Source organism: Pseudophryne corroboree, chromosome 2, assembly GCF_028390025.1.
Source record: "Pseudophryne corroboree isolate aPseCor3 chromosome 2, aPseCor3.hap2, whole genome shotgun sequence".
NCBI lineage: Eukaryota > Metazoa > Chordata > Amphibia > Anura > Myobatrachidae > Pseudophryne > Pseudophryne corroboree.
The window spans coordinates 397523000-397545226 of NC_086445.1; the positions used below are offsets into that span (position 1 = coordinate 397523000).

The following is a 22227-nucleotide window of genomic DNA, read 5'->3' on the forward strand; positions in this document are numbered from 1 at the left end:
ATTCTTCTTCGAAGAAAAGGCGTCTTAATTATCCCTTACTTGGACGATCTCCTGATAAGGGCATAGTCCAGGGAACAGTTGGAGGTCGGAGTAGCACTATCTCGGATACTGCTACAACAGCACGGGTGGATTCTAAATATTCCAAAATCGCAGCTGATCCCGACGACACGTCTGCTGTGCCTAGGGATGATTCTGGACACAGTCCAGAAAAAGGTGTTTCTCCCGGAAGAGAAAGCCAGGGAGTTATCCGAGCTAGTCAGGAACCTCCTAAAAACAGTGCATCATTGCACAAGGGTCCTGGTAAAAATGGTGGCTTCCTACGAAGCAATTCCATTCGGCAGATTTCACGCAAGAACTTTTCAGTGGGATCTGCTGGACAAATGGTCCGGATCGCATCTTCAGATGCATCAGCGGATAACCCTATATCCAAGGACAAGGGTGTCTCTCCTGTGGTGGTTATAGAGTGCTCATCTTCTAGAGGGCCGCAGATTCGGCATTCAGGATTGGATGCTGGTGACCACGGAGCCCAGCCCGAGAGGCTGGGGAGCAGTCACACAAGGAAAAAATTTCCAGGGAGTGTGATCAAGTCTGGAGACTTTTCTCCACATAAATATACTGGAGCTAAGGGTAAATTTATAATGCTCTAAGCTTAGCAAGACCTCTGCTTCAAGGTCAGCCGGTATTGATCCAGTGGGAAAAACATCACGGCAGTCGCCCACGTAAACAGACAGGGCGACACAAGAAGCAGGAGGGCAATGGCAAAAACTGCAAGGACTTTTCGCTGGGCGGAAAATCATGTGATAGCACTGTCAGCAGTGTTTCATCCCGGGAATGGAAACTGGGAAGCAGACTTCCTCAGCAGGCACGACCTCCACCCGGGAGAGTGGAAACTTCATCGGGAAGTTTTTTCCACATGATTGTAAACCGTTGGGAAATACCAAAGGTGGACATGATGGCGTCCCGTCTGAACAAAAAACGGGACAGGTATTGCGCCAGGTCAAGAGACCCTCAGGCAATAGCTGTGGACGTTCTGGTAACACCGTGGGTGTACCAGTCGGTGTATGTGTTCCCTCCTCTGCTTCTCATACCTAAGGTGCTGAGAATTATAAGACGTAGAGGAGTAAGAACTATACTCATGGCTCCGGATTGGCCAAGAAGGACTTGGTACCCGGAACTTCAAGAGATGCTTACAGAGGTCTTATGGCCTCTGCCGCTAAGAAGGGACTTGCTTCAGCAAGTACCATGTCTGTTCCAAGACTTACCGCAGCTGCGTTTGTCGGCATGGCGGTGGAAAGCCGGATCCTAAGGGAAAAAGGCATTCCGGAAGAGGTCATTCCTACCCTGGTCAAAGCCAGAAAGGAGGTGACCGCACAACATTATCACCACATGTGGCGAAAATATGTTGCGTGGTGTGAGGCCAGGAAGGCCCCACAAAGAAATTTCAACTCGGTCGTTTCCTGCATTTCCTGCAAACAGGAGTGTCTATGGGCCTCAAATTGGGGTCCATTAAGGTTCAAATTTCGGCCCTGTCGATTTTCTTCCAGAAAGAATTGGCTTCAGTTCCTGAAGTCCAGAAGTTTGTCAAGGGAGTATTGCATATACAACCCCCTTTTGTGCCTCCAGTGGCACTGTGGGATCTCAACGTAGTTCTGGGATTCCTCAAATCACATTGGTTTAAAACCAGTCAAATCTGTGGATTTGAAGCATCTCACATGAAAAGTGACCATGCTCTTGGCCCTGGCCTGGACCAGGCGAGTGTCAAATTGGTGGTTTTTTCTCAAAAAAGCCCATATCTGTTTGTCCATTCGGACAGGGCAGAGCTGCGGACTCGTCCCCAGTTCTCTCCCTAAGGTGGTGTCAGTGTTTCACCTGAACCAGCTTATTGTGGTGCCTTGCACCTACTAGGGACTTGGAGGACTCCAAGTTGCTAGATGTTGTCAGGGCCCTGAAAATATAGGTTCCAGGACGGCTGGAGTCAGGAAAACTGACTTGCTGTTATCCTGTATGCACCCAACAAACTGGGTGCTCTTGCTTTTAAGCAGACTATTGCTAGTTGGATGTGTAATACAATTCAGCTTGCACATTCTGTGGCAGGCCTGCCACAGCCAAAATATGTAAATGCCCATTCCACAAGGAAGGTGGGCTCATCTTGGGCGGCTGCCCGAGGGGTCTCGGCTTTACAACTTTGCCGAGCGGTTATTTAGTCAGGGGCAAACACGTTTGTAAAATCCTACAAATTTGATACCCTGGCTAAGGAGGACCTGGAGTTCTCTCATTCGGTGCTGCAGAGTCATCCGCACTCTCCCGCCCGTTTGGGAGCTTTGGTATAATCCCCATGGTCCTTTCAGGAACCCCAGCATCCACTAGGACGATAGAGAAAATAAGAATTTACTTACCGATAATTCTATTTCTCGGAGTCCGTAGTGGATGCTGGGCGCCCATCCCAAGTGCGGATTATCTGCAATACTTGTACATAGTTACAAAAATCGGGTTATTATTGTTGTGAGCCATCTTTCAGAGGCTCCGCTGTTATCATACTGTTAACTGGGTTTAGATCACAAGTTGTACGGTGTGATTGGTGTGGCTGGTATGAGTCTTACCCGGGATTCAAAATTCCTCCCTTATTGTGTACGCTCGTCCGGGCACAGTACCTAACTGGCTTGGAGGAGGGTCATAGGGGGAGGAGTCAGTGCACACCACCTGATCGGAAAGCTTTACTTTTGTGCCCTGTCTCCTGCGGAGCCGCTATTCCCCATGGTCCTTTCAGGAACCCCAGCATCCACTACGGACTCCGAGAAATAGAATTATCGGTAAGTAAATTCTTATTTTCTTCAAGCTGGATTGGATCTCAGACTGCCTGGCTTTTCTCAAAGTGCACATATCTGCTCTGTCCGTCTGGTTCCAGCGCAGGATTGCTCCACTGCCGGATGTTCGCACTTTTCTCTTTATGCAGCTCCCGTGGCTCCTTGGGATTTGTCACTGGTTTTCAAGGCACTTCAAGAGCCTCCGTTTGAACCCCCTGGATTCAGTGGCTCTCAAGTGGCTGACAGCGAAGACTATTCCTTCTGGCTATTGCATCTGCCCGGCGGGTGTCTGATTTGGGGTCGCTCTCCCTTTCTGATTTTTATAGAGGGAAGGACCGGAGCATCTTGGGATACTTAAAAATTAACTGTTTGGTTCCCAGTCCTTTCCCACCACCTACACCCGATTATCTCCACTGTGGACCCTATGGACCTTGAAGAAAGAGGGTTAACGAAGGTAAGTCTACCATAACTCTCCTTTTTGTGTAGTTGATGAGTAACCATACCTCCCAACTTCCGGGAAGCGGGAATGGGGACCTTTGGCTGAAAAGTGGTGTGCCCTGTTTTCATCATGCTGGGGGCATTGGGTGAGAATGCCCACCACCGCCGCCAGGCACTGTGGTCTGCAGGTAGAATGGCGGATCTGTGCCTGAAAAGTGGGTCTGCCCTGCAAATATAAGGACTGTTGGGAGGTATGAAGTAACCCATTATGCTTGCATGGGCTAAACTAGCATCTTACTGGCTTCCTTAAGAGTACAATTTATATGTAATTGTATACAGTGAACCTGTGGTGAAATACTGCACTTGTTAGATCTTAACCCAAAAATCCAACGTACACCATTTTTTGTTTTAGAAACGGCGCATTGAAAACCAGAAAACTATAAACACACAAATTCTGCGTTCACCAGTCATATGTGTGCTTGGGCATGTAGATACTGGGAAGACAAAGATCCTTGATAAGGTAAACACCTTCTCTACTTTTCTGCATTAAAGTAGAATTATACCTGTGAGAGAAAATAGGCTTTTGATATGGCACAGAAGGAATAAAGCATTTCCACTGTTATTACTTGTTAAAGCTTCAGCACATTAACAATGCTTAGTCTATAGCCAATAATGTGTTCTGTTTTGTTTTTCTCCCCCTTTGCGTAGTTGCGTCATACTCATGTACAAGACGGTGAAGCTGGAGGTATCACTCAGCAGATAGGGGCAACCAATGTCCCTCTAGATGCTATACAGGAACAGACTAAAATGATCAAAACTGTAAGTGTTGCTGCATGGCGAGGACATTAACCGATAACCCAAATCTGGTGTGGGAAAAGGCAGTGTAAATGTGTTTACAGAGCATAGCATACAAATACTTGTCAAGCTAACTTGTGATTGATGTATGCCAAGAATGGGTATTGTGGATTTTCTGTTGATTGAGTCAGTGGTCTTTAATTTAGATTGACAGGGAGAACATAAAGATTCCAGGCATGCTGATCATCGATACTCCTGGTCACGAGTCCTTCAGGTATTTCATTGCACTCCTCTTCTTTCCTCTCTAAAAGACTGAGGGGTATATGCAATTCCGGGCGAATTGCGGCACTTTTTCGCCCGTTTTTAAATTCGACACAATTCGACCGTCGAATTCCGGCAGGTGGGTGCCGGAATTCGACATATTCAATAAAAAACGAATTTGACAGTCCCGCTGTCGAAAAACGGCAGATTTGACGGATTTTGATTACATTTCTAAAAATGTTTAAAAAACTGTAAAAAACCCGAAAAAAATTTGCGTGGGGTCCTCCTAAGCATAACCAGCCTCGGGCTCTTTGAGCCGGTCCTGGTTGCCAAAATACGGGGAAAAAAATGACAGGGGATCCCCCGTATTTTAACAACCAGCACCGGGCTCTGCGCCTGGTCCTGGTGCAAAAACTGCGGGGGACAAAAAGAGTAGGGGTCCCCCGTATTTTTTGTACCAGCACCGGGCTCCACTAGCTGGACAGATAATGCCACAGCCGGGGGTCACTTTTATACAGCGCCCTGCGGCCGTGGCATTAAATACCCAACTAGTCACCCCTGGCCGGGGTACCCTGGAGGAGTGGGGACCCCTTCAATCAAGGGCCCCCCCCCCCCCCAGCCACCCAAGGGCCAGGGGTGAAGCCCAGTTCTTTTATTGTAATCCACGTACTTGGCAAAACAAAAAAACGCATTTACCCGAACCAGACGGACTGAAAGGGGTCCCATGTTTACACATGGGACCCCTTTCCCCGAATGCAGAGACCCCTTGGGAGTACTGTCACAGAGGGTTCCTTCAGCCAATCAGGAAGCGCCACTTCGTGGCACTCTCCTGATTGGCTTTGCGCGTCTGAGCTGGCAGACAGCGCATCGCACAGCTCCCTCCATTAGTTTCAATGGTGGGAACTTTGCGGTCAGCGGTGAGGTCACCCGCGGTCAGCGGCTGACCGCGGGTGACCTCACCGCTGACCGCAAAGTTCCCACCATTGAAGATAATGGAGGGGGCTGTGCTATGCGCGTCTGACAGCTCCGACGCGCATACAGCCAATCAGTTTTTTTGTTTTGCCAAGTACGTGGATTACAATAAAAGAACTGGACACTGGATCAGGTGAGTATAATTTTATTTTCAGGTACCCCGGACGTCGACATTGGAGACGTGGCCAGAGTCGGCGTATCAACATAGGTAAGTATGTGTGTCGGCATGTATGTAATAAAGTTATACTTTCACGGTGTCTGTGTCCTGTTTTTATTCAGGTATTTTTTTTGCAGTAGAACTACAGGTACCAGCGGGCCCGTTTCCCCCCCGCATGCTGGTACTTGTGGTTCTCCAAGTACCGGCTTGCGGGGGAGGCTTGCTGGGACTTGTAGTTCTTCTGCAAAAAAACAATATTCTTACATTTTCAACAAGGCTATCAGCCTCCCTTCCGCAACCCTTGGATGGGGGGGGGGGGGGGGGGGGGGCAGCCTCGGGCTTCACCCCTGGCCCTTGGGTGGCTGGGGGGGGAACCCCTTGATTGAAGGGGTCCCCACTCCTCCAGGGTACCCCGGCCAGGGGTGACTAGTTGGGTATTTAATGCCACGGCCGCAGGGCGCTGTATAAAAGTGACCCCCGGCTGTGGCATTATCTGTCCAGCTAGTGGAGCCCGGTGCTGGTACAAAAAATACGGGGGACACCTACTCTTTTTGTCCCCCGTATTTTTTGCACCAGGACCAGGCGCAGAGCCCGGTGCTGGTAGTTAAAATACGGGGGATCCCCTGTCATTTCCCCCCCCGTATTTTGGCAACCAGGACCGGCTCAAAGAGCCCGAGGCTGGTTATGCTTAGGAGGGGGGACCCCATGCAATTTTTTTTTCGGGTTTTTACCCCATTCCATTAAAAAAAATATATATATATATTTAAAAAAATAAAAAAAATAAAAAAAAAAATATATATATATATATATATATATATATATATATATATATATATATATATATATATATATTTATTTATTTAAAAAAAAATATATATATATATATATATATATATATATATATATATATAATTTTTTTTTTTTTTTTTTTTCAAATAATACTTGTGCCTCCTAAATAGACAAACCAAGTACCTAATCCCTTCTAATATAAATAGATATGCTATTACCAATAAAAAAAACACAAAAAAAAACATGTTTTTAAATTTTTTTATTAGATTCCGCCAGCAAAGTGTGGCGGATTGAAAATGACGAATTTACTGTCTAAAAGCACTGTTGTTGAATTTTCAATTGAATATACTTTTGTCGAAATGCCGCATTTGTACCATTGCAGAAATGTCGAATTTGACAAATGTCGAATTTCAAAAAGTCGAATTTGGAATGGCCGTTTTTTTGACGAAAAGTACTGTATTGCATTGTCGAATTTTTTTTTGTTGGCGAAAATGTCCCGTTTTTCGACATTTTCGGGAATTCGACCGCAATTGCATATACCCCTGAATATATGTAGTTATTCGCACTAGTCATGGATCTATTATGTAGCATTCACTTGATCGCCAGTGATGAAATAAGCTCCTTACTGGAACAGAAGCTATTCATGTACATATACTAAGTTTTATAACTTGCATTGTAGCACAGACCAAGAGAAAGGTAAAACCAGTTATTCGTAAGTCTGGTTTATGGCCCATTATTTGTGTGTGTCTGTATACTGGTATGGTGCCACGATTTACCTGGGTTGTCTGTATGAGCAGCTAAATAAATAACTGTGGCTCATATATCCACCCATAAATCTTTCTCTGGTTCTGTGTGACAAATTTTGAGAGCATGTACTTTGATGAGAGTGCCCTGCTGGTTCCCAGTTGTGCATTTTCTCACGATATAGCGGTGTGTACACAAGTACAGATCTTGTTACAAGGTTACAGCATGAGTGATGGCTAATAGATGTTTTCATTCCCTCTGCCTAGTAACCTGAGGAACCGTGGAAGCTCACTGTGTGACATTGCCATCCTTGTGGTGGATATCATGCATGGCTTGGAGCCGCAGACCATTGAATCATTGAACTTATTGAAGAATAAGAAGTGTCCTTTTATTGTGGCTCTAAATAAAGTAAGAATGTTTTGTTAATGGTAGTTTGGGTCCAGTATTATGTGTAATGACCATGGGCTTGTGGGATGGCATTATGAGATGAAACCTGTTCCCCCTCAGATTGACAGGTTGTATGACTGGAAGAAGAGTCCAGAGACTGATGTAGCTGCCACGTTGAAGAAACAAAAGAAAAATACAAAAGATGAGTTTGAGGAACGCACCAAGGCTGTTATTGTTGAATTTGCACAACAGGTAGAAAAACGTGATCATGAGTTTACAGTATGCTATTGAGTTATATGAGATTAAAATAATGAACGTTCACCCTTGGAATTGTGTATAATTCGTGTCTGTCATTACGTAAAGGGCTTGAATGCAGCTTTATTTCATGAAAATAAAGATCCGCGCACATTTGTGTCTATGGTTCCTACCTCGGCTCATACTGGAGATGGCATGGGGAATCTGATTGGCCTTCTGGTTGAGCTCACACAGACCTTGCTCAGTAAGAGGCTGGCTCATTCAGAAGAGCTGAGAGCCCAAGTAATGGAGGTAAGGGGCAACTGGAGTCTTAGTATTCTGTCACTGGCATCGTTTTAGTTATGTACTTGTGTGGGTTTTTGTATTGAATGTCCTTATTCCATTAGGTAAAAGCTCTACCAGGCATGGGTACAACCATTGATGTGATCCTAATCAATGGCCGTCTAAAAGAAGGGGACACTCTTATAGTACCAGGTGTAGAGGGTCCTATTGTAACGCAAATCCGAGGGCTTTTGCTACCTCCTCCAATGAAAGAACTAAGAGTAAAGGTAAGACTTTCTTGCACTATGGAAAAATTCTGTTCTTTCCATAAGTGTATCTCTTAATACCTGAACTTGCACACGTGGAGAAAATCTCGCTAGGGGATTTTCTGTCTTTCAAATAATGTGCCTCCTTAGTAGTAGTCTGGTGCTTCCCATATTGTGGGGGAGGATGGAATATCTGGATCTAAATCATCCTGGGTGAGACTGTAGGAGGTCATCTAGTTTTCAAAAAAGGTATGCTTTGTTAGTCTACCATATTATTACTACTGCCCATAGTATGCAATGAGTTTAAAAGAGTGGAAAGAAAAATAAAATGTTATTTATTTATTTTTTTTTCCAAGTGCAAATTTTTTTATGGGAACTGCATAAAATGCTGCTGTTTTGGCAAAAGGAATTAAAACTGCAGCAAAAATCAGACATTATTTCTTTGTGGTATTAAAGTAAAAACAAATACACTGTTAATTTCTCATTTTTTCTCTAACGTCCTAAGTGGATGCTGGGGACTCCGTAAGGACCATGGGGAATAGCGGCTCCGCAGGAGACTGGGCACAAAGTAAAAAGCTTTAGGACTACCTGGTGTGCACTGGCTCCTCCCCCTATGACCCTCCTCCAAGCCTCAGTTAGGATTTTGTGCCCGAACGAGAAGGGTGCAATCTAGGTGGCTCTCCTGAGCTGCTTAGAGAAAAAGTTTAAAGTAGGTTTTTTACTTTCAGTGAGACCTGCTGGCAACAGGCTCACTGCATCGAGGGACTAAGGGGAGAAGAAGCGAACTCACCTGCGTGCAGAGTGGATTGGGCTTCTTAGGCTACTGGACATTAGCTTCAGAGGGACGATCACAGGCCCAGCCATGGATGGGTCCCGGAGCCGCGCCGCCGTCCCCCTTACAGAGCCAGAAGACAGAAGAGTCCGGAAAATCGGCGGCAGAAGACGTCCTGTCTTCATTAAGGTAGCGCACAGCACCGCAGCTGTGCGCCATTGCTCTCAGCACACTTCACACTCCGGTCACTGAGGGTGCAGGGCGCTGGGGGGGGGCGCCCTGAGACGCAATAGAAATACCTTTTTTTGGCTAAAAATACATCACATATAGCTCCTGGGCTATATGGATGTATTTAACCCCTGCCTAAATTACAATAAAAAAGCAGGAGAAAGGCCGCCGAAAAGGGGGCGGAGCCTATCTCCTAAGCACACTGGCGCCATTTTTTCCTCACAGCTCCGTTGGAGGAAGGCTCCCTGACTCTCCCCTGCAGTCCTGCACTACAGAAACAGGGTAAAACAAGAGAGGGGGGGCATAAAATTGGCATATAAAGATATACAGCAGCTATATTAGGGAAAAACACTTGTATAAGGTTATCCCTGTATATATATATATAGTGCTCTGGTGTGTGCTGGCAAACTCTCCCTCTGTCTCCCCAAAGGGCTAGTGGGGTCCTGTCCTCTATCAGAGCATTCCCTGTGTGTGTGCGGTGTGTCGGTACGTTGTGTCGACATGTATGAGGAGGAAAATGGTGTGGAGGCGAGGCAATTGCCTGTGTTAGTGATGTCACCCTCTAGGGAGTCGACACCTGACTGGATGATCTTATGGAAAGAATTACGTGATAGTGTCAGCACTTTACAAAAGTCTGTTGACGACATGAGACAGCCGGATAATCCGTTAATACAGGCGTCTCAAACACCGTCAGGGGCTCTAAAGCGCCCGTTACATCAGGTCGATACAGACACGGACACTGACTCCAGTGTCGACGGTGAAGAAACAAACGTATTTTCCAGTAGGGCTACACGTTACATGATCACGGCAATGAAGGAGGTTTTGAACATTTCTGATACTACAAGTACCACAAAAAAGGGTATTATGTGGGGTGTGAAAAAACTACCCGTAGTTTTTCCTGAATCAGATGAAGCGTGGGTTTTCCCCGATAAAAAACTGCTAATTTCTAAAAAATTATTGGCATTATACCCTTTCCCGCCAGAGGTTAGGGCGCGCTGGGAAACACCCCCTAGGGTGGATAAGGCGCTCACACGCTTATCAAAACAAGTGGCGTTACCGTCTTCTGATACGGCCGCTCTCAAGGAACCAGCTGATAGGAAGCTGGAAAATGTCCTAAAAAGTATATACACACATACTGGTATTATACTGCGACCAGCAATCGCCTCAGCCTGGATGTGCAGTGCTGGGGTGGCTTGGTCGGATTCCCTGACTGAAAATATTGATACCCTGGACAGGGACAATATATTATTGACTATAGAGCGTTTAAAAGATGCGTTTCTATATATGCGAGATGCACAGAGGGATATTTGCACTCTGGCATCAAGAGTAAGTGCGATGTCCATTTCTGCCAGAAGAGGATTATGGACGCGACAGTGGTCAGGGGATGCGGATTCCAAACGGCATATGGAAGTATTGCCGTATAAAGGGGAGGAGTTATTTGGGGTCGGTCTATCGGACTTGGTGACCACGGCAACGGCCGGGAAATCCACCTTTCTACCCCAAGTCACCTCGCAGCAGAAAAAGATACCGTCTTTTCAGGCTCAGTCCTTTCGTCCCCATAAGGGCAAGCGGGCAAAAGGCCACTCATATCTGCCCCGGGGCAGAGGAAGGGGAAAAAGACTGCAGCAGACAGCCTCTTCCCACGAACAGAAGCCCTCCCCCGCTTCTGCCAAGTCCTCAGCATGACGCTGGGGCCTTACAAGCGGACTCAGGCACGGTGGGGGCCCGTCTCAAGATTTTCAGCGCGCAGTGGGCTCACTCGCAAGTGGACCCCTGGATCCTGCAGGTAGTATCTCAGGGGTACAAATTGGAATTCGAGACGTCTCCCCCTCGCCGGTTCCTGAAGTCTGCTTTACCAACGTCTTCCCCCGACAGGGAGGCGATATTGGAAGCCATTCACAAGCTGTATTCCCAGCAGGTGATAATCAAGGTACCCCTCCTACAACAGGGAAAGGGGTATTATTCCACGCTGTTTGTGGTACCGAAGCCGGACGGCTCGGTGAGACCCATTTTAAATCTGAAATCCTTGAACACTTACATAAGAAGGTTCAAGTTCAAGATGGAGTCACTCAGAGCAGTGATAGCGAACCTGGAAGAAGGGGACTATATGGTGTCTCTGGACATCAAGGATGCTTACCTCCATGTCCCAATTTGCCCTTCTCACCAAGGGTACCTCAGGTTTGTGGTACAGAACTGTCACTTTTCAGTGGGATCTGCTGGACAAATGGTCCGGATCGCATCTTCAAATGCATCAGCGGATAACCCTGTCTCCAAGGACAAGGGTGTCTCTCCTGTGGTGGTTACAGAGTGCTCATCTCCTAGAGGGCCGCAGATTCGGCATTCAGGATTGGGTCCTGGTGACCACGGATGCCAGCCTGAGAGGCTGGGGAGCAGTCACACAGGGAAGAAATTTCCAGGGCTTGTGGTCAAGCATGGAAACGTCACTTCACATAAATATCCTGGAACTAAGGGCCATTTACAATGCCCTAAGTCAGGCAAGGCCTCTGCTTCAGGGTCAGTCGGTGTTGATCCAGTCGGACAACATCACGGCAGTCGCCCACGTAAACAGACAGGGCGGCACAAGAAGCAGGAGGGCAATGACGGAAGTTGCAAGGATTCTTCGCTGGGCGGAAAATCATGTGATAGCACTGTCAGCAGTGTTCATTCCGGGAGTGGACAACTGGGAAGCAGACTTCCTCAGCAGACACGATCTCCACCCGGGGGAGTGGGGACTTCACCCAGAAGTCTTCCACATGATTGTGAACCGTTGGGAAAAACCAAAGGTGGACATGATGGCGTCCCGCCTCAACAAAAAACTGGACAGATATTGCGCCAGGTCAAGGGACCCTCAGGCAATAGCTGTGGACGCTCTGGTAACACCGTGGGTGTACCGATCAGTGTATGTGTTCCCTCCTCTGCCTCTCATACCCAAAGTATTGAGAATCATAAGAAGGAGAGGAGTAAAGACTATACTCGTGGCTCCGGATTGGCCAAGAAGGACTTGGTACCCGGAACTTCAAGAGATGCTCACGGAAAACCCGTGGCCTCTACCTCTAAGAAAGGACCTGCTCCAGCAGGGACCATGTCTGTTTCAAGACTTACCGCGGCTGCGTTTGACGGCATGGCGGTTGAACGCCAGATCCTGAAGGAAAAAGGCATTCCGGATGAAGTCATCCCTACCCTGATCAAAGCCAGGAAGGATGTAACTGTGCAACATTATCACCGTATTTGGCGTAAATATGTTGCGTGGTGTGAGGCCAGGAAGGCCCCTACAGAGGAATTTCAACTGGGTCGTTTCCTGCATTTCCTGCAAACAGGACTGTCTATGGGCCTAAAATTAGGGTCCATTAAGGTTCAAATTTCGGCCCTGTCAATATTCTTCCAAAAAGAACTAGCTTCAGTTCCTGAAGTTCAGACGTTTGTCAAGGGGGTACTGCATATACAGCCTCCTTTTGTGCCTCCAGTGGCACCTTGGGATCTCAATGTAGTTTTGGGATTCCTAAAATCACATTGGTTTGAACCACTCACCACTGTGGACTTAAAATATCTCACATGGAAAGTGGTAATGATGTTAGCCCTGGCTTCAGCCAGGCGTGTATCAGAATTGGCGGCTTTATCCTATAAAAGCCCTTACCTAATTTTTCATACGGATAGGGCAGAATTGAGGACTCGGCCTCAATTTCTTCCTAAGGTGGTTTCAGCATTTCACTTAAACCAGCCTATTGTGGTGCCTGCGGCTACTAGGGACTTGGAGGATTCCAAGTTGCTAGACGTAGTCAGGGCCCTGAAAATATGTTTCCAGGACGGCTGGAGTCAGAAAATCTGACTCGCTGTTTATCCTGTATGCACCCAACAAGCTGGGTGCTCCTGCTTCTAAGCAGACGATTGCTCGTTGGATTTGTAGTACAATTCAGCTTGCACATTCTGTGGCAGGCCTGCCACAGCCAAAATCTGTAAAAGCCCATTCCACACGGAAAGTGGGCTCATCTTGGGCGGCTGCCCGAGGGGTCTCGGCTTTACAACTTTGCCGAGCAGCTACTTGGTCAGGGGCAAACACGTTTGCTAAATTCTACAAATTTGATACCCTGGCTGAGGAGGACCTGGAGTTCTCTCATTCGGTGCTGCAGAGTCATCCGCACTCTCCCGCCCGTTTGGGAGCTTTGGTATAATCCCCATGGTCCTTACGGAGTCCCCAGCATCCACTTAGGACGTTAGAGAAAATAAGAATTTACTTACCGATAATTCTATTTCTCATAGTCCGTAGTGGATGCTGGGCGCCCATCCCAAGTGCGGATTGTCTGCAATACTTGTACATAGTTATTGTTACAAAAATCGGGTTATTGTTGTTGTGAGCCATCTTTTCAGAGGCTCCTCTGTTATCATGCTGTTAACTGGGTTCAGATCACAAGTTGTACGGTGTGATTGGTGTGGCTGGTTTGAGTCTTACCCGGGATTCAAAATCCTTCCTTATTGTGTACGCTCGTCCGGGCACAGTATCCTAACTGAGGCTTGGAGGAGGGTCATAGGGGGAGGAGCCAGTGCACACCAGGTAGTCTTAAAGCTTTTTACTTTGTGCCCAGTCTCCTGCGGAGCTGCTATTCCCCATGGTCCTTACGGAGTCCCCAGCATCCACTACGGACTATGAGAAATAGAATTATCGGTAAGTAAATTCTTATTTTTCAACTTTATAACAAGACTTTTACTTACTATTTGACACCTTGTGAAATGTCGTGTAATGTTGCGCTGAGGGTGACGACTATCATCCTGTTTTGAGGCTGTAATGCTGTTGTTTGGATTGAGCCGCCGGGCACAGTAAGCGCTGCCTCCTTTTGGCTTACATGAACAGCCTTACGTGAGCACGCCTCTGTAGTTATAGGCTCACTAGGAACGTCTGACTCGTCATGGTCTTTCAGTCCCTTTACACATGTCACACGTATAGAGAAACTGCAGACAGCCATTCCCCTTCCCTTTACCCTATTCTGGGCAAAGCGGAGGCCGTACAGAGGGTTGCTGCCTAGGAGGGGGTCACGGGTGCTGTCCTGATGACCCAGCTGAACATTTCTCATTTCCATGTTTCAGAATCAGTATGAGAAGCACAAGGAGGTTCTAGCTGCGCAGGGAGTGAAGATCCTGGGTAAGGACTTGGAGAAAGCACTGGCTGGCTTACCTTTATTAGTTGCTCATAAAGACGATGAGATTCCAGTCCTAAAAGTAAGTGGCATGTGTGATGTATTGGCTCTCTAAATCTGACTTGAAGAATGTTGCTTTCTTAACGTACTTCATTTTATTAAACTGCGGTGGTTTCTCTTTAAGGATGAACTCATCCATGAACTGAAGCAGACTCTAAATGCCATCAAATTGGAAGAGAAAGGAGTTTATGTACAAGCATCCACATTGGGCTCCTTGGAAGCGCTACTTGAATTTTTGAAAACCTCAGAAGTGCCAGTAGGTCTCCGGCATATATGTCTCTCCCATAAGGGCTGTGTTACAGGGCACTCTTCATATAATATAGCATGGTGGCATGTGACTGATGTGGGTGATAGAGTGGTGTGCAAGTAGTTCAGCTGATGAAACAATATTTTCTCTGACGTCCTAAGTGGATGCTGGGGACTCCGTCAGGACCATGGGGAATAGCGGCTCCGCAGGAGACAGGGCACAAAAGTAAAAGCTTTAGGATCAGGTGGTGTGCACTGGCTCCTCCCCCTATGACCCTCCTCCAAGCCTCAGTTAGATCTTTGTGCCCGGCCGAGAAGGGTGCAATCTAGGTGGCTCTCCTAAAGAGCTGCTTAGAGTAAAAGTTTTGTTAGGTTTTTTATTTTCAGTGAGTCCTGCTGGCAACAGGCTCACTGCATCGAGGGACTTAGGGGAGAAGGAGTGAACTCACCTGCGTGCAGGATGGATTGGCTTCTTAGGCTACTGGACACTAGCTCCAGAGGGACGATCACAGGTACAGCCTGGATGGGTCACCGGAGCCGCGCCGCCGATCCCCTTGCAGATGCTGAAGAGAGAAGAGGTCCAGAAATCGGCGGCTGAAGACTTCCCAGTCTTCTTAAGGTAGCGCACAGCACTGCAGCTGTGCGCCATTGCTCTCAGCACACTTCACACCAACGGTCACTGAGGGTGCAGGGCGCTGGGGGGGGCGCCCTGGGCAGCAATGAAAGTACCTATGCTGGCTAAAAATACATCACATATAGCCCCTGGGGCTATATGGATGTATTTAACCCCTGCCAGGTTGTCAGAAAAACGGGAGAAGAAGCCCGCCGAAAAGGGTCCGGGGCCTATTTTCCTCAGCACACAGCGCCATTTTCCCTCACAGAACTGCTGGTGGGAAGGCTCCCAGGCTCTCCCCTGCACTGCACTACAGAAACAGGGTTAAAACAGAGAGGGGGGGCATTTTTGTGGCGATATTATTACATATTAAGATGCTATAAGGGAAAACACTTATATAAGGTTGTCCCTGTAAAATTATAGCGTTTTGGTGTGTGCTGGCAAACTCTCCCTCTGTCTCCCCAAAGGGCTAGTGGGGTCCTGTCCTCTATCAGAGCATTCCCTGTGTGTGTGCTGTATGTCGGTACGTGTGTGTCGACATGTATGAGGACGATGTTGGTGAGGAGACGGAGCAATTGCCTGTAATGGTGATGTCACTCTCTAGGGAGTCGACACCGGAATGGATGGCTTATTTAGGGAATTACGTGATAATGTCAACAAGCTGCAAGGTCGGTTGACGACATGAGACGGCCGGCAAACCAATTAGTACCTGTCCAGGCGTCTCAAACACCGTCAGGGGCTTTAAAACGCCCATTACCTCAGTCGGTCGACACAGACACTGACTCCAGTGTCGACGGTGAAGAAACAAACGTATTTTCCATTAGGGCCACACGTTACATGTTAAGGGCAATGAAGGAGGTGTTACATATTTCTGATACTACAAGTACCACAAAAAAGGGTATTATGTGGGGTGTGAAAAAACTGCCTGTAGTTTTTCCTGAATCAGATAAATTAATTGAAGTGTGTGATGATGCGTGGGTTTCCCCCGATAGAAAATTAAAGGCGCTCACACGCTTATCAAAACAAGTGGCGTTACCGTCTCCAGATACGGCCGCCCTCAAGGAGCCAGCTAATAGGAGGCTGGAAAATATCCTAAAAAGTATATACACACATACTGGTGTTATACTGCGACCAGCGATCGCCTCAGCCTGGATGTTCAGCGCTGGGGTGGCTTGGTCGGATTCCCTGACTGAAAATATTGATACCCTTGACAGGGACAGTATTTTATTGACTATAGAGCATTTCTATATATACGAGATACACAGAGGGATATTTGCACTCTGGCATCATGAGTAAGTGCGATGTCCATGTCTGCCAGAAGATGTTTATGGACACGACAGTGGTCAGGTGATGCAGATTCCAAACGGCACATGGAAGTATTGCCGTATAAAGGGGAGGAGTTATTTGGGGTCGGTCCATCGGACCTGGTGGCCACGGCAACAGCTGGAAAATCCACCTTTTTACCCCAAGTCACATCTCAGCAGAAAAAGACACCGTCTTTTCAGCCTCAGTCCTTTCGTCCCCATAAGGGCAAGTGGGCAAAAGGCCAGTCATATCTGCCCAGGGGTAGAGGAACGGAAGAAGACTGCAGCAGGCAGTCCCTTCCCAGGAACAGAAGCCCTCCACCGCTTCTGCCAAGTCCTCAGCATGACGCTGGGGCCGTACAAGCGGACTCAGGTGCGGTGGGGGGGGGGGTCGTCTCAAAAGTTTCAGCGCGCAGTGGGCTCACTCGCAAGTGGACCCCTGGATCCTACAAGTAGTATCCCAGGGGTACAGATTGGAAATTCGAGACGTCTCCCCCTCGCAGGTTCCTGAAATCTGCTTTACCAACGTCTCCCTCCGACAGGGAGGCATTATTGGAAACAATTCACAAGCTGTATTCCCAGCAGGTGATAATCAAAGTACCCCTCCTACAACAAGGAAAAGGGTATTATTCCACACTATTTGTGGTACTGAAGCCAGACGGCTCGGTGAGATCTATTCTAAATCTGAAATCTTTGAACACTTACATACAAAGGTTCAAATCAAGATGGAGTCACTCAGAGCAGTGATAGCGAACCAGGAAGAAGGGGACTACATGGTGTCCCTGGACATCAAGGATGCTTACCTCCATGTCCCAAATTGCCCTTCTCACCAAGGGTACCTCAGGTTCGTGGTACAGAACTGTCACTATCAGTTTCAGATGCTGCCGTTTGGATTGTCCACGGCACCCCGGGTCTTTACCAAGGTAATGGCCGAAATGATGATTCTTCTTCAAAGAAAAGGCGTCTTAATTATCCCTTACTTGGACGATCTCCTGATAAGGGCAAGGTCCAGAGAACAGTTGGAGGTCGGAGTAGCACTATCTCAAGTAGTTCTACGACAGCACGGGTGGATTCTAAATATTCCAAAATCGCAGCTGATTCCGACGACACGTCTGCTGTTACTAGGGATGATTCTGGACACAGTCCAGAAAAAGGTGTTTCTCCCAGAGGAGAAAGCCTGGGAGTTATCCGAGCTAGTTAGGAACCTCCTAGAACCAGGCCAAGTGTCAGTGCATCAATGCACAAGAGTCCTGGGAAAAATGGTGGCTTCTTACGAAGCGATTCCATTCGGCAGATTTCACGAAGAATTTTTCAGTGGGATCTGCTGGACGAATGGTCCGGATCGCATCTTCAGATGCATCAGCGGATAATCCTGTCTCCAAGGACAAGGGTGTCTCTTCTGTGGTGACTGCAGAGTTCTCATCTACTAGAGGGCAGCAGATTCGGCATTCAGGACTGGGTCCTGGTGACCACGGATGCCAGCCTGAGAGGCTGGGGAGCAGTCACACAGGGAAGAAATTTCCAAGGAGTGTGGTCAAGTCTGGAGACTTCTCTCCACATAAATATACTGGAGCTAAGGGCAATTTACAATGCTCTGAGCCTAGGAAGACCTCTGCTTCAAAGTCAACCGGTGCTGATCCAGTCGGACAACATCACGGCAGTCGCCCACGTAAACAGACAGGGCGGCACAAGAAGCAGGAGGGCAATGGCAGCAAGGATTCTTCGCTGGGCGAAAAATCATGTGATAACACTGTTAGCGGTGTTCATTCCGGGAGTGGACAACTGGGAAGCAGACTTCCTCAGCAGGCACGACCTCCACCCGTGAGAGTGGAGACTTCATCTGGAAGTATTCCACATGATTGTGAACCGTTGGGAAAGACCAAAGGTGGACATGATGGCGTCCCGTCTGAACAAAAAACTGGACAGGTATTGCGCCAGGTCAAGAGACCCTCAGGCAATAGCTGGGACGCTCTGGTAACACCGTGGGTGTACCAGTCGGTGTATGTGTTCCCTCCTCTGCCTCTCATACCCAAGGTACTGAGAATTATAAGAAGGAGAGGAGTAAGAACTATACTCGTGGCTCCGGATTGGCCAAGAAGGACTTGGTACCCGGAACTTCAAGAGATACTAAGAAGGGACTTGCTTCAGCAAGGATCATGTCTGTTCCAAGACTTACCGCAGCTGCGTTTGACGGCATGGCGGTTGAACGCCGGATCCTAAGGGAAAAAGGCATTCCGGAAGAGGTCATCCCTACCCTGGTCAGAGCCAGGAAGGAGGTGACCACACAACATTATCACCGCATTTGGCGAAAATATGTTGCATGGTGTGAGGCCAGGAAGGCCCCCACGGAGGAATTTCAACTCGGTCGATTCCTACATTTCCTGCAAACAGGAGTGTCTATGTGCCTCAAATTGGGGTCCATTAAGGTTCAAATTTCGGCCCTGTCGAATTTCTTCCAGAAAGAATTGGCTTCAGTTCCTGAAGTCCAGAAGTTTGTCAAGGGAGTACTGCATATACAACCCCCTTTTGTGCCTCCAGTGGCACTGTGGGATCTCAAAGTAGTTCTGGGATTCCTCAAATCACATTGGTTTAAACCGCTCAAATCTGTGGATTTGAAATATCTCACATGGAAAGTGACCATGCTGTTGGCCCTGGCCTCGGCCAGGCGAGTGTCAGAATTGGCGGCTTTGTCTCACAAAAGCCCATATCTGATTGTCCATTCGGACAGGGCAGAGCTGCGGACTCGTCCCCAGTTTCTCCCTAAGGTGGTGTCAGCGTTTCACCTGAACCAGCTTATTGTGGTACCTGCGGATACTAGGGACTTGGAGGACTCCAAGTTGCTAGATGTTGTCAGGGCCCTGAAAATATAGGTTTCCAGGACGGCTGGAGTCAGGAAAACTGACTTGCTGTTATCCTGTATGCACCCAACGAACTGGGTGCTCTTGCTTCTAAGCAGACGATTGCTAGTTGGATGTGTAGTACAATTCAGCTTGCACATTCTGTGGCAGGCCTGCCACAGCCAAAATATGTAAATGCCCATTCCACAAGGAAGGTGGGCTCATCTTGGGCGGCTGCCCGAGGGGTCTCTGCTTTACAACTTTGCCGAGCTGCTACTTGGTCAGGGGCACACCCTGGCTGAAGAGGACCTGGAGTTCTCTCACTCGGTGCTGCAGAGTCATCCGCACTCTCCCGCCCGTTTGGGAGCTTTGGTATAATCCCCATGGTCCTGACGGAGTCCCCAGCATCCACTTAGGACGTTAGAGAAAATAAGAATTTACTTACCGATAATTCTATTTCTCGTAGTCCGTAGTGGATGCTGGGCGCCCATCCCAAGTGCGGATTGTCTGCAATACTTGTACATAGTTATTGTTACAAAAATCGGGTTATTATTGTTGTGAGCCATCTTTTCAGAGGCTCCTCTGTTATCATGCTGTTAACTGGGTTCAGATCACAGGTTGTACAGTGTGATTGGTGTGGCTGGTATGAGTCTTACCCGGGATTCAAAATCCTTCCTTATTGTGTACGCTCGTCCGGGCACAGTATCCTAACTGAGGCTTGGAGGAGGGTCATAGGGGGAGGAGCCAGTGCACACCACCTGATCCTAAAGCTTTTACTTTTGTGCCCTGTCTCCTGCGGAGCCGCTATTCCCCATGGTCCTGACGGAGTCCCCAGTATCCACTACGGACTACGAGAAATAGAATTATCGGTAAGTAAATTCTTATTTTAATTCATACCCTCCCTAATCTCCTTAATAAGCAAATAAGGGTGTGCAGACTTATCACTTGTATAATATGTAGTGTTTGCTGCCACTTCTCGCTGATCGGAGGGTATTGGATAGGGGTTGTGCTAAACAGAACAGTCCCGTGTGATCTCCTAAAGCCAATCAGTAACTGTGCTTTTGTTTGTGGAAAGTACTTCTCCTTCTGATCACATGGTTTCAGTATGCCTGTAGTTGCATGTTTCATATCCCATTAGAATAGAGTACAGTAGGTGAATGGATTTCAAACCTAAATATGTGCAGCACAATAACATGCAATAATAAGATTTTAAACCTACCGGTAAATCTTTTTCTTCTAGTCCGTAGAGGATGCTGGGGACTCCGTAAGGACCATGGGGAATAGACTTGCTCCGCGCAGGAGACATGGGCACTAAAAAATAACTTTAGGTATGGGTGTGCACTGGCTCCTCCCTCTATGTCCCTCCTCCAGACCTCAGTTAGAGAAACTGTGCCCAGAGGAGAAGGACAGTACGAGGAAAGGATTTTGGAAATCCAAGGGCAGGATTCATACCAGCCACACCATTCACACCGTATAACATGGGATACACGAACCAGTCAACAGTATGAAACAAAACCGTATCAGTCCAAGACTGATCCAAACTGAAAACATAACCCTTATGTAAGCAACAACTATATACAAGTCTTGCAGGATGTTGTCCGCACTGGGACGGGTGCCCAGCATCCTCTACGGACTAAGAGAAAAAGATTTACCGGTAGGTTTAAAATCTTATTTTCTCTTACGTCCTAGAGGATGCTGGGGACTCCGTAAGGACCATGGGGATTATACCAAAGCTCCAAAACGGGCGGGAAAGTGCGGATGACTCTGCAGCACCGAATGAGCAAACATTAGGTCCTCATCAGCCAGGGTATCAAACTTGTAGAATTTTGCAAATTTGTTTGAACCCGACCAAGTCGCCGCTCGGCAAAGTTGTAAAGCCGAGACGCCTCGGGCAGCCGCCCAAGAAGAGCCCACCTTCCTAGTGGAATGGGCCTTTACCGAATTCGGTAACGGCAATCCAGCCGTAGAATGAGCCTGCTGAATGGTGTTACAGATCCAGCGAGCAATAGTCTGCTTAGACGCAGGACTGCCAACTTTGTTGGCTGCATACAGGATAAACAGGGCCTCTGTTTTCCTAACCCGAGCTGTTCTGGCCACATAAATTTTCAATGCCCTGACCACATCCAGGGACTCGGAATCCTCCACGTCCCTAGTAGCCACCGGCACCACAATAGGTTGGTTCATATGAAAAGAAGAAACCACCTTAGGCAGAAACTGAGGACGAGTCCGCAACTCAGCTCTATCCACATGAAAAATCAGATAAGGGCTTTTGTGAGACAAAGCTGCCAACTCCGACACTCGCCGCGCCAAAGCCAATAACATGACCACTTTCCAAGTGAGATACTTCAATTCAACAGTTTGAAGAGGTTCAAACCAGTGAGACTTAAGAAACCGTAACACCACGTTAAGGTCCCATGGTGCCACCGGAGGCACAAAAGGAGGCTGGATATGCAGCACCCCTTTCACGAAAGTCTGGACTTCTGGAAGAGAAGCCAATTCCTTTTGAAAGAAAATTAATAGGGCCGAAATCTGAACCTTAATGGAGCCTAACTTTAAGCCCAAATTCACTCCAGTTTGCAGGAAGTGGAGAAAACGGCCCAGATGGAATTCTTCCGGAGGAGCAGTCCTAGCTTCGCACCAAGATACATACTTCCTCCAGATACGGTGATAATGTTTCGATGTCACCTCCTTCCTAGCCTTTATCAGAGTAGGAATGACCTCATCTGGAATGCCCTTTTTCGCTAGGATCCTGCGTTCAACTGCCATGCCGTCAAACGCAGTCGCGGTACGTCCTGGAACAGACAGGGCCCTTGTTGTAACAGGTCTTCCCTGAGAGGAAGAGGCCACGGATCTTCTGTGAGCATTTCCTGCAGATCCGGATACCAGGCCCTTCGAGGCCAATCTGGAAC

General features: G+C 47.7%; 1 protein-coding gene across 2 annotated transcripts in view; it reads left to right on the top strand.

Moving 5' to 3' along the window:
* EIF5B (eukaryotic translation initiation factor 5B) overlaps window positions 1-22227 on the top strand; it is a 90833-nt gene that overhangs the window by 47192 nt on the left and 21414 nt on the right. For both annotated transcript variants that reach the window (XM_063953369.1, XM_063953370.1), the window contains 9 exons: window positions 3655-3762; window positions 3951-4061; window positions 4244-4311; window positions 7227-7368; window positions 7468-7599; window positions 7711-7893; window positions 7989-8150; window positions 14209-14340; window positions 14443-14574. In XM_063953369.1, the coding sequence (XP_063809439.1) occupies window positions 3655-3762; window positions 3951-4061; window positions 4244-4311; window positions 7227-7368; window positions 7468-7599; window positions 7711-7893; window positions 7989-8150; window positions 14209-14340; window positions 14443-14574 (1170 nt within the window). The remainder of the gene's footprint in view (window positions 1-3654; window positions 3763-3950; window positions 4062-4243; window positions 4312-7226; window positions 7369-7467; window positions 7600-7710; window positions 7894-7988; window positions 8151-14208; window positions 14341-14442; window positions 14575-22227) is intronic.